Genomic DNA, 13,502 nt, shown 5'->3' on the forward strand with positions numbered 1-13,502 from the left:
CAGTGTTTCTAACACTATAAGATGATCCAGTCATTTCGTATATTTCTTGTCTCAATCCTAGAATCAACCATTTCTTCAAAGACCCTTTGTTTGTTTTATTAAAAAATCATATCATAAACCAAGATCTGGGTTCTGGGTGTAAGCAGTATTTTGCTCTCTCTACACTTTGAGACAATACTCCTAAGTGAAATACATTGGACACACATATGTCAATCAATCAATCAATCAATCTCTCCTTCCCTGCCTCTTTTAACCCCTCCATTCTCCTCTCCAACTACTCTGTGAGATCTTTGCAAGAAGGAACTATATTCATTCTTTCTATGTCTTTGTGTCCATATAGAGTGCCCAACAGGATTTGTGTTGCAAAGTGCTGAACTAAACTGACTATAGACATGAAACTAAGACATGTAAGATTTCAGGCTTTGGCTACTTAGCCAAGAAAAATGGGAGGAAAGTGGCTCATAAAAATAAAGATAATTTTAAGAGTGGCATATTCTTTATGGTATTTATCCTCTAAGCATATTTATACCTGTCAAAAATAATAATGATGATAAGACTGGCAAATACTAAATTAAGACATTGTTTACAGTTTTCATTGGAAAAAAATCAGACTCAATCAGAATACTTGATTTTTCTCTACTTACCTACATTGAGAAAAGAATATCTGATGGATTCCAGGGACTTTTTCCACCCTGAAACCACCATGTCAAGTGTTGTACATAAATGGTGAAGGGCCCCAACACCTCCCAGCATTGATTTTGCAGTTTTACTAAACAAGGCATCTCTGTAGCAAAGAGTTATGAAACAGGTGTTGGAGTGAAAGCTTTTACATATTTCACTCAATTTTTGCCTTGATAACAAAATTTCTCCAATGAGATTAGATCTTTCTAGAATAAAGATAGGGTTATAACCCCCCCAAAACCCTGCAATACTTTGTAGCAAGCCTGTGCAGTTTGAGCTGAGCCAGATTAATCATGCTTTGTTTAGAAGAGTCCATAGGCTATTTTTCCAAGAGAAATGTTATCCACACCAAAGTACTTTGGAATGCATTACATTCATTCATTATTGAATATTTCCAATGTGCCTGTGAGGAAAGTTAGAATTAGCATTCATCTCAAATCTCTGCTGGGGAAACCCATACACTTGGGGGCTTCCCCAGGGTCACTAATAAATCTGGGCCTTGCCAAGATTAGATATGTGACTGTGTGTGCAAAACACCACCAGAATGTTCTTTTTCTGAAAGTGAAAAAAAAAAAGTGTTGCTGCCTTTTGAGTTACATGCTTTATTTTGTTCAACAGTCCTTTTCTCAAACTTTGTGTACTAGGTTTTAGAAGATGGACTAGCCCAACATGCCAAATTCAGGCCTAATTAATGTTATTTTTCTTGATAGCCAACAGTCAGGAACATCCCCTATACTGGTATGTGATTTCTTGCCATTTCATACCATTTCCCAAGTGCATGTCAGTTCTTTTGAGACTGACTTCTTTCTATTTTTTGAAACATACCACGCCTGAGAAAGAAAAACCAGTGTACTGCATTCCAATTTGCTTTAATCTCTCGTGTCTAAATGCATATTGCAATTTGAAATATATAAATTTTCTTTCTTTTTTGTAATTTGGGTGTTAGACTTACTGTCACCTTCTGGTTAGTTTTGTATTCAAGCAGTGCCTTTCAAGTGAGAAAAGTCTGCTTTATGCATCTAGTTAAAAATCACATAGATTGTTAAATGGACAATTAATGCTTATAATTAATACTGTGCAACACTTTATCAGTAAGCAATTTGACAACTACCTTAATTTGCTTAAGGAATCAGTTATGTCAAAGTAACAAGGATGATCTTGTGCATTGGAATTTATAAAGTGGTAGCTCCTAAATGCAATTTAAGTATAAAAACCCTATTGGTGCCATTTTATGACAATTGCTACTTGGAAGTGCACAAATTTGAATAAAAATACTCATTACAATTAATTTTAGAGCAATGTGTAGTGATGTTAGTAAACAGCACATGGTCAGTGTGGATTTTTTGCTACCACTTTTTGGTAGGAAAAAATAGAAATCATGAGGTTACATTAAAGAAAAAAAATATTTCATTAAAGAAGGTCCTAATTGTCACTCTTAATATGCTTATCAATTATATTTTTGGACTTAGCAAATTTTCTGTTTTACAGCTCTATTTGTGACTTGAAAAATATCAAATCTTTTGAACTTATGGACTCATTTGTGAAGTCACCTTAGGGAAACATGATGAGACCTACAATCTGGTTTTTCCATGGAGTACTGAACCACCAGCTTTCAATTATCTTGTTTTTTTTTTTTCCTTCTGTGCTGTTTCTCCAGCAAATTCCTATTTAATGAGATAGACCTGTTCTTTTAGAAGACACTTACCTGCATCATAATTTCCAAATTGACTTTCACATTATTTCTTTAACCTCATTTAAGAAGCAACATTTCCCTGTTAGCACATCATTAGGAGGTAACCTCCTAGGCAAGAAGGGACACCGGCAGCATCCCATGTGATTTGCTTACCTATGTCTGGTATCTCTGTTTCTAGGGTGCGCAAGGTATCCACGAGTGGCAAGTAAAAGCAAATAGAGAGTCATCAGTATCATTCAACAAATCAAATCTAACCAGGCACACCAATTCCTAACCTATTTTGCTGCAATTAGGGAGATGCTACAGTGACCATTTAGTCAGCTGTGCAACCGATGTCCATCTGATCTCTGCAGGCTTCTCCTAAGACGCTATAATGGTTGTATATCTTGTTTGATGGGTAAGCCTAGTTCTAAGGAAAGTTTTTCAAAATGTTTTGCCTGGACCATCTTCATCAGAGTCACTTATGTTCTTGCTCATGTGCAGTTTCCTGATGCTCTCCCCAGTCCCTAAATCAGAATCTTGACATAGGGATGAGGTCTGTGGATTTTATTTTTATTTTTAACAAACTCAGTCGGTGATTATTATGTAGAATAAGATTTGCTATAAGAACCACTGGACTGGGAGTAGAAGGAACATTCCTTGCAAATGATCTGATCATTCTAAGTTCTGTTTTAACCACCACCTTATCAAAACATAAAATTGCTGTGTTCTATTATCAGATCCTGTGTTGGACAGACATTGTAACCCTAGCTATCTGATCTCAGAGATGAGATAAGGATATCAACTGTGCATATTCCTTAGCAGTATTAAGAAGCTTCACAGCAAGTTGAAAGTATGAAGGCTTTTTCTTAGAAGACTATGATAGAATGTCCCTGGCATCAAAACTGCTGCATCAAAATATCTTCAATAAAACATCATCTATATCAACCATTAAAGCCTTGTGTTGTCTGCCATCCATGCTCTAAGGGGGCATGGGGTGGGTGAACAGGATTGTCAGCACAGAAAAAGTAGAACATTTTGGCAGCCCCTGATCTGTGCATTCCTGGGCAAAGAGCATTGCCTAAGGCTGTTCACTCTGGGACATGGTACAAGGCTTCTCAAAACGGAAGGCAATCTGTGTACAGAGCTGACTTTGGGTCAAATCTGCCCAGAATCTTAATCATCTGTGAAATACAGTCATTTTAATTTTAAAATCATTTTAAATCTTGCCCTTGTGTCATTTTGAAAATACAAAGATGATAAAGCTTTTTTTTTTCAAAGCTAGGAAACATTCTTACTCTTTGGAATGTCAAGGAAGAAGAAAAGATACAAAATTATTTCATTTGAACCATCTGCTAGAATGGATTCAACTCTTTTGAAAAAGAACCTTTCTGGGATTTCACTGGCTGGGCCACAGGTCAAAGTCCACTGACTTTTCTGTTTCCTTGGCCCATCTCAAAAGGGTAGGTATCCTGTGAGCTGACACAAGGTCAACCAGTACGCATGCTCAGCTCTGATTAGAATCCTGGCCTCAGGCATTTGCACCTCTTTCAGTTCCTTTGTCTCATAGACACTTGCTTGCTTTTGTGCCTCTAAATTATAGGGTGAGTGTACTGGAGGCTGGCTCTCATCACTGTAACACAGTCCATTTTCCTGAAGGAATTTTAGTTGTAAAAATACTAGAAAGACCTATTTGTGTGGCTACAAAGGGTTTTGAAATTCTTAGGCGATGGCAAGGAGTAGGAAGGGGGGGTGGTTTGATTTTCTTGCAGCTGCTTCTGATCCTGCCAATAATGTCACTGTGAATTTGGAAAGATGTCCCATATTATGCAGAGCAGCTACTCTCATTAACATCTCAGAGGGAGGAAGTGAAAATGACAGAATTTATTTCCAGTGTATGACCTTGTTCTGTCTCAGAATTACTTTTAGTTAAGGATTTAAGATTGAGCCACCACCAAAGTCAGCTTGCTGTCTAGCTAGCAACTGACTACACGCTGAGGTGCCCATGTGTGAGCTCTGCACAAGTGCTTGGGCCAATCAATGGGCATAAGCACCTGGCAACTGACTGATTTGAAGGTTGCCATGAGTGAGGAGGAGGAAAGAGTGTAATTGCAAAGCTTTTTAGAGCAAGAGATACTCTTAAAGACAGTGTCTGTGGATTGATCTTTGATTTTCTCAAGATCTAAATGATGAAAAGAGCCATCTACTCTTTAATTTAAAAGAAAATTATCTAGACATGATTTATGTACCATAGAATACATCCTTTTAAAACATATTCAGCTGTTTCCAATACATCCAGAGTTGTATAGCTGTTACTATTATCCAATTCCAGAATATTTTTATTGTCTTGTGAAGAAATTCAGCACTGTTTCTTAGCAGGCACATTCCATTCACCCCCTCCTCAGTCAAAGCCAATTAAAAACCTGATCTCTGTCTCTAAGATTTGCCTATCTTGGCTATATCACATAAATGGAATTATATTTTTTGGCCTGGCCTTTTCCATTTAATGTAATGTACCATTTAATATTTTTATATTTCTGTGAGGTGAGCAATGGAAAATTGGAAATATGCCAATGTTGGAGCCATTGTCTAGTGACTTGGCATCCTGAGAGTTTGAATGGTTTGCTTGGTCATAGCAGCAACATCTTACTTGTTTTTCATTTTCTGCTTGGCATCTTTTCTTATTCTTGACCAGTTAAACTTGATGGTAAAGAAAGAACTGCCTTCCCTGTTTGTCTTTCCATGGTCTTTTGCAAATCCCATGTTCATTCTTGCCTGCCACTGACTTCTTAGTGCTTTCCACTCTCTCAATGAATATTTAAGACCAACTTTCTCTACACTCTGGCTCTGGCCCTCATCCTTACCACAACTTACCCATTTTGTCTTTTAGGGCCCTGCTATCAGCTAGCAGTCTCTGTGAGGAGCAATCTGAAAAACGAATGCATGTGCGTAGACGAATGGATGATTTCAGCTTGATGGGCCTTTCTACTTCTATGTTTCGTCTCTAAGAGATATATCTTAATTCAAAGTAACATGGCTTTTTAGAATGGAAATTTTAGACACTGAAGATGACCACTGAAACTTCAGACAACAAAGATAACCAGTAGGTGAGGTGGATGGAACTTTTGAGTGTCACTGCTTAGACATCAGCTCAAATGGAGGAGGTATCCACCTATTTAATCCATATGTAGTGTTTCTAATATTTAAATTTGTAGGTCCAGTGCTGCTGACAAGAGTATGGTTCATGGCTATTTGTCAGCTATTTGAAGAACTCTCCAAAGCCCAGTTTCCATTTGTTCTTTCATATGAGTGGTCTACAAATTCCACTGCCCCTCAGCATACTAATTGCCCCTAAATGGGTGCTATTTTAGGTCTACTTCATTTCCAGTTCATGACAGGAGTCAAGTCCTGAGAACAGTGCTAGAAATATTAACCAGTCATTGGAAAAGAAACAGTAAAATCTCAAGAGAAATTTTCAGGTCACATTGACATTCGTTTAGCCAAATTACTCAGGGTACCAAGAAGCATGTACCAGCTTCTTATTTTCTTTTCTCTTTCATTTTTGAGAGAAAGATAAAATAAATATCTTGAGAATAACAGAATTCCAAAATATAGCAGCATAAGATTTTTACAATGAGTAAATCACTTCCAGTCATACTTAATGGGTTTTCTAATAGAACTATGAAATTAGGAGATGAGAGGAGAACAAAGGTATTACATATCTGAATTCTTGCAAAGCATCTGATACTATGTCATCTGATACTATATATTGCTTATATAATTATCTCTATTAGCTTAAAAAAAAACTATAAAGTGGCTCTGAGTCCAAGACTGATGAAAAAAGAAGCCATCATAATTGATAAAAAATACTTTAAGGAATTGTGAATGCTTTAACTGAAGAAGAAAAAGCTTAAGAACTTACGATATGTGTCTTTTCACTTGTGAATGTTTGTCCAGTGAGGGAGATAAGTGATTTCTGTGCTGCTTCAGATGCTAACATTTGTGACTATTAAGTGGACTTTTTCCTGAAGGTAGATTTAAACTGAATATAAGGAAAGATTTTTAGCAGAAGCATTCGAAGATGTCTTGATTTAAGGTTCACATTATTGAAAGAGATCAAAAAGTAGAGATGACAAACTGTCAGGTATACACTGGAAATGATATCAGACCTGATGGCTTCATGGCTCTTTCTAATGTTAAGCATATATCTATGATATTACTTTTGTGTTAATGAAGTGTGTGTGTGTGTGTGTGTGTGTGTGTGTGTGTGTGTGGTGTGCATGAGTATTCACATGGAGGGCAAATTCCTAGGAAAATGAAGACCTAAACTATCCTATATTGATTTAAAAATCTTCAGAGACTGTATTTTTAAAACTTCTTCAGGTTTATTATCTTACCTTAGTCTTTCACTGAAAATAAGTACTGAGATGTGTATTTTTGGATAAAATCTGTAGAAAACTGACAAAAGGGTACTATAGACTTGAATAACAAGAAATAATATGTCTCTTGGCAGATATCTAAAGACAATGGCACCACTGACTTTTCCATTCTTTACACAGCCAATCGTGGGCCAACAGGAGAAAATAGATGAGTGGTAGTCAATGAAAATGAATTTATTTTGAGGTCAGGTAAAAGAAGCTCAATTGGGGATAGTCTGGATCAGGAGGGTTGAAATTAGAAACTACTACAGTCTTCTGATCTTTAATATGTCATCTGAAGCATCTGAAATTGTTAAATGTAGTCCAAATCTGGATCAAAAGGAAGGAGAGAATGGCATCCATTAGGGGAAAATTTTGCTTTCTCTCAAAATTCCACCAAACACTGGACTGAGAGTTACCCATTTGTGGATCTCAAAACAGGTTAAACTGTATGAGACATGTAAGAGCATGGAAGAATATAAACTTGATTTCAACTTTATAAGTAAGGAACTAGAGTATAAAGTAATGCATTACCTGATATAAAATATGATAGCGGGTCAAAATCTAGAAGATGCTCTATTGTTTTCTATAATAACCTATAAACAATATTGCTCTTATATTCACAATTTTCAATAACCAACCAAAATCACTATATTAGTCTGTGTCTCCAAGGAACCAGATGATTCAACCAAGTCAAACGACTAATGTGCAAGGGATGTTATTAGCTGATGTTATTAACAACAACGAAACTGGTACAAAATGAAATTTCTACCTAAAAACAGCAAAATTCAAATAATGTTATGGTTCTTAAGATAGCATGGCCTCATTAAATCATGTTATTCTTCTCAGTAAGTTTACATCTGGAAAATTTAAGAATCAAATATATGAATCCACCAACTATCTTTGAAAGATTCAGTACACACACACAGGCTACAGATCAGAATAGATGCTTTTAGAAAAGTGACTCTAATAAGAACTATACTAATTTCTTGGTAAACATGACAGATAATGTATGCTGATATAAATTGGTTTTCTGATCTTGACTATATAGTCAAATAGTGAGGGAGTTACCTATCAATTAGATCAAGATGATCATGTGTATCCAATCAGCTTATTTCTCAAATGGCCAATAACCAGAGTGTTGGATTAGAGACGAGAATTGATTTTCTTGTCAAATTTAATTCAAGAGATCCTAACCATGAGTTGGTACTAGAGCTTTGCTATAGGGACATACTGCTTTTGCAATGTGAGTGATCAAAGGAGGGGAAAATGTGTCCACTTTAATCATATGTGCAATTTTGAGTGGTTATTTGTTTTTTTTTTCCTAGGGAGTGAACCCATGGCCTTAAATAGATTGTCAAAGAAATCTGAGACTAACAATGAATGTCAAGCAAAAATGTTAAAAAATCCTTAGGTCAGAAAAGCCAGCTAAGAGGATATGGACTAAACAAGAGAGCCTGGGTGTGTGAGTTAATGGTGTGTACACTCCTCTGTATCTGAAAATCTATGACAATGAGAGAAAATCATGTTATGGGGTAAGAATGAATAGAGGCATTAGAAAATACTTCAAGCTGTCAGAAAACTAATTTTTCTTTATACTGAGAAAATCACTCTGCAACTAAGGTTCAAGTTATTCTACTTTATACCTCAAATTGATTGAAGGTCATAAGGTACTTTGTACTAAATTGTTAAAGATTCTTGACCAACGGAGAATCTTGTCAATGGATGACAACTGTGCCAATTTAGGGAGATTTACGTTTAAATTACTAAGGAAAGAGCTAAACTTAACTGATGCTTCCTCCTATTATTTTTATAGATAATTTTATGATTTTTTCTTTGAGGAGTTAGGCTTATAAACTTCATTGGGTTAATTTTATGAGTTCAAGGAAAACAAGATCTTTGTCTGCTTGACAACTAGTATTTATCTGCATGACTGAAAATGTTCAAATGTTGGATGAGCTGTTCAGTGTTCCCATCCATGTTTGGCATCACGTTGATGTTCTAAACACCCAAAGGGTTTGAAAACAGTAAAATGTTGTATAAATCATTTCCAAATCCAGGCATATAAGCATCTTGGCCTTGTTGATTTTGTAGTAAGTAGGTGCCCAAAGAGAGTTGTATTACTGGACATTACAATCCCCTGTGAGGTGTGGCATCCTGAGTATTAGAACACTTGATTATGGTAGGGGGCTGTGATTAGTACCTCTCTACACTTGCTGGTGTGTTTTGTCTTTATAAAGTCTTAACAGTATTTTTTATTAGCCAAGGGATTTAACAGCTTTCTTCCCTATGACAGTGTTTGCAATTATAATTACGAAATGTATTAAAACTGGAGCAAATTAATGTGAAAAATTGATTAGGACTTGGGACTAGATGATTTCCCCAGCTTGGTGTGAAGGAATAACTCAGTCTGAGAAAAGGGGGGTAGATTCCAAATCTAACATGACAATTTGAAAAATTTTGAGGAATGTCTTTATAAATTCAAATTTCCATGCTAGAGTGAACAGTGGTATTAAAAATAAGGTTTCTCCTGTATTTTGATTGGCCTTGTATGTTACCCAGATTTCTCTTTGTTGGGGCAAAATGCCAGACATACACAATTTAAAGGAAAACATGGTTTATTTGACCCATGGGTTCAGTCCACTGCTGGCTGGCTCCAAGGCAGAAACATTGTGGTGGAAGGTTATGGTGGAGCAAAGCTGCTCACTTAATAGCGTTCAGGAATCAGAGCACAAGGGAAGAGTGCCAGTGAAAAAATACCCTCCAAAGACATGCCCCCCCAGTTGTTCCAGTTGGGCCCCATCTCCTAGTAGTACATTTAGCTATGAATGTCAGCAGAGTAATCCACTGATGAGTATAGTACCTCCACCATCCAATCACTGTTTTGGAGAGTCTCTTAAGCCATTCAGTTTGACAATTAAGATTAACTGACGTGCCTTCAAAGTACTCTGAACATGTAATTTTCTTTATTAGTGTGTCTGTTTTTTCAGTCCCTATTTTCCAGGTTACTGAAAAGATGCCTGGGGCAAAAATGACTTTATAGAATAGTTACTGGGATGGCATCAAAATCTTCTGACATGCAGAGGAACTTTTAGCTTAAATTTCCAGAGCCATGTGTCAGGGTTAAAGTTTTCATAACCAATTAGAAAAAAAAGCCCTACCAATTTACCCAGAAGAGAGGAAGCAAGTTTATTTTTGCTCTAATGAGAAAAATTGGTGTGAATGCTTCCTTTTTCTTGGATGCTAGAGGGTATACTGTGTCTTATAGCCTCAGACAGGCAAGAAATAAGCTGATGAAGCCAGAGTCTGCTTAGCTGTAATCTGTATTTAAACTTCAGAATACGGAAAAACAAAAAATATGAACCTTTTATAAAATGTATTAACATTTTTACCCTTAAGAAAATTCCTAGAATAGAATAAGAAAATACTTCAATTATGTTGAGGTGGAGTGTTTAAAACCAGAGAATTACATCTTCTTTCTTCATCAATCGTGAAAAAGTAGACTTCTATTTTTTTCTTTATGAATGACTACTTCAAATATTTGAACCTAAAGAACTTAGAAAGTTTAGCTTTTTAGATCTGGCAATATATTTACCTGCTATTGTGAAATAAGTATTTTAAAATTAGGTTTGATAATGTCTTATCAGTGAGTGAATTACTTACCTGACCAGTTGGAACTGCCAAGATCCATGCAGTGACAAAAATGTACACAAAGAAGGCATCAAAGACAAGGATGTGAACATTTTCTGGTATTCCAAAGAAGTGCTCAAAGGTTTCTTCAAGTAGGAGGAAGGGGCACATTAATCATTACTACTAGTCCTGCAATTCAGGGCTACAGTGCTGGCATCTGCATTTTCCACACTTTCTGACAATCCCTTGTATTTTCATGTTACCTCACTCTTGCTTTTTAAAATTTATCTTCTAGGCAAACACAGAGATTTCAGGAGACTTACCTTAATTCCAAAATACTAACAGAGTTTCCCAAGGGAAATATTCTCCTTACAAAATTGAAGTCACCAACATACACACTGCCATCAGGCCCAGCAGCTAGGGCAACAGGAGCGAAGAGTTTGTTGTTATGAGCTGGCCCGTTGCAGTTGGTGCAAGCTACACTCCTTTGGTGTCCATTACCCATTATAGTTGCTATCACTGGAGGTTGCTGGGAAATGAACATATTTTCTCCATTTCCTTTGTGTATGATTCCTAGACACAAAAAGGGATTTTAAAAAAGCAATTACCACACAAAAATCTTGGCAACATTTAAATTTTTCTGTCACTCATACAAAACTGGAAGTTTGGTTTTGCATAAGAGAATCTGAAAGTGAAACACACTGCCCTTCATTATTCTTAACTGCATAATTACAACAAATAGTAATATAACACTCTGCTTTAGTTTGTCTGTCTGTGAAGTGGGGACATAAAATGAGGCCCTTTAACACTGATTTTAATCTTATGACTGGCTTTTAAGGATCTCTTGTTTACTCTAGACTGTGTGAACCATTTGTGGCTAATTTTTCAGCTCTGATTGATTGTCTCCTGATGCCTGGAATACACCTACCTGAGTTCAAATTACTCTCACTCAGCAACCAGTGTTTGAAAAAAGTATCAGTCAATTTTAATATCAGCTTTAGCAAAATACAGATAATCTACTTACGTGAAAAGGAAAGAAATCCTATTGCTAGAATGTACTTGAAGTGTATGAATAGGACTTGGATTTTCTAGTCTTTTAGACCACATCTCACAATCATCAGTGATGGAAATTGAGATATTGTCTTACAAAAATGCTTTGCAGACATTTTGTTTGGGCAGTCTCACCAGTACCCACAGCTTTAACTTCCATCTTTACAGACTGAAACTGTCTCCTACCATAAACTTTCACCTGACATACAATTTTCCAGTAGAATTTACTTGAATGCCCGACAGGTATCTCAAAACCACAAAGTTTAAAACTAAACTCACTATACTCTGCTTTCTCTTCAGATCATGTAAATTGTTCACTTCCTGTTTCTCTGAATCCCTTACCAAGCCTTCCTCTCTTTTCTGTGTTCTCTGTTCATCCAATGAATATCTTGGTTATATAGTTAACTAAATTCAAATCTGGGCACCTCTTTGACTTCTTCTCATTCTCCAAGCCTAATTAATTATTAACTTTCATTGAGCCTATCTCCTAAAATTTATTGAAACCATTTATTTTCTCATCACTGCTATTACTGCTTTAATTCAGTTTTTCTTAACTTCTCAGGTCTCTGTTCATATCCACCTCCAAATCATCGTCCACGGCTTCCCAATATGTATTATTTCAGCTCATGTCTTGAAATAATTCTATATATATATATATATAGAATATATATATCCACAACAAGATAAGGGGCACATTTCCTTATTGTTAATGCATACAAAGCCTTTCATGATTTGGCTCTTACCTACTTCAGTCTCCTCTCTTATCACGGTGTCATTTGTATGTTGAGATCCAGTTAATACCAGATTTTTTAAAGTTACTTTCACACACTTCCATACCTTTTGTACCACGTTATTCCCTCCCTAATGAATGCTCTCCTCATCTTGTATGCTTGGAAACTTCTACCTGTCCTTGAAAGCTCTGCTCCAGTCTTCCCCATTGCTTTGTCCAGGAAGTTAAGTCACTTCCTCCTTGTGTGCCTATAGTTCATTTCCCATAGCTCTGTTATAAAATTTGCTACACTGTGTGATACAATTTTCATTATTTCTCCATCTTCCTCATTAGAACCTGAATGAGCTCCTTGAAGGCAAATCATCTGTCTTATTCCTTTCTGTATTTTAATGCCAAACTCTGAGGCCAAGTCATTATAAGTGCTTAGTAAATGTTGAAAATAGGCTTTGAGTCTTTTGTAGTTTCCTTGTCCAAATCCCAATGATTTTTGTAAACTGCTGAGCCTGGGCAGAAAATCCAAGGAACATGTACTGCCGTGTAAATAGCTCAAGTCAGTCCAGATGAGCCAGGGTAGATGAAACACCCATGTTGTGAGAAGGCATGCCAATGTGTCAGGCTGAAGTAACTGACAGCAAATGAATGAATGCAGTTACACTGTATGGTCTTATTTGTCTCTCCCTTGCCCCTTGTTATCTATCTTTTTAGACTGCCTGTTACTCTCCCTGAACATTTCCTGAAATGTCTTCCTCAGATCTCTTCCAATTTTTGGTCCTACAGTTCTTCAATAGCAATTATTGATCACTCTGACATGGGAACATTGCTGACAAAAATAAATAAGAGAGTAAAATATGCATACCATGGCACTAATATATATTTGGAAGGGGCCCTTTAGGAAACAGAAATACCTCCCATCATATGAATCTCAAGTTTAAGTATTTTTACTTTCTTTACCAGGATGATTTCTGATTACTTTTTCAACATATGATTTGCAAGCGTTACATCCCACCCCTGCCAAATTGGTCTTTTATTGCAGAACTACTTTCTTACTATTTTATTAATATGTTTGGTAGCCAGTAAAGAAATTTCTTGGTACTTAGAATAGTTAAGTAAGATTAATAGGACTGAATTTCATTTCCCAAAACACATTTAATTGTACTGTGATAAGCATTACATTTTAAATAAATTGGGAGGAAGTGAATAAGACTTGAAATGACAATTGTGTAGTATCACTGCAAAGAAGTCTCCTAACTCTTGCTTAGAGAATATCCTACCAATGAGAATATAATATATTCTTTAACAAATGAAGGAACAACTCTTTAGC

The 13,502-nt window shown here is 36.2% G+C and overlaps 1 protein-coding gene across 8 annotated transcripts in view; it reads right to left on the reverse strand.

Annotated features, from left to right (window-relative positions):
• The window catches only part of Tenm1 (teneurin transmembrane protein 1), a 757,085-nt gene that overhangs the window by 102,142 nt on the left and 641,441 nt on the right, over positions 1–13,502 (reverse strand). For 7 of the 8 annotated variants that reach the window (XM_063246384.1, XM_063246382.1, XM_013147982.3 and 4 more), the window contains 2 exons: positions 10,725–10,974; positions 2,528–2,548 (listed from right to left, as the gene is read on the reverse strand). In XM_063246384.1, coding sequence (XP_063102454.1) covers positions 2,528–2,548; positions 10,725–10,974 — 271 coding nt within the window. The remainder of the gene's footprint in view (positions 1–2,527; positions 2,549–10,724; positions 10,975–13,502) is intronic. The other variant, XM_063246383.1, reaches the window with a different exon arrangement.

This window comes from Cavia porcellus, unplaced genomic scaffold (genome assembly GCF_034190915.1).
Source record: "Cavia porcellus strain 051 isolate PalLab524CR breed Dunkin Hartley unplaced genomic scaffold, mCavPor4.1 scaffold_3, whole genome shotgun sequence".
NCBI classification, from domain to species: domain Eukaryota; kingdom Metazoa; phylum Chordata; class Mammalia; order Rodentia; family Caviidae; genus Cavia; species Cavia porcellus.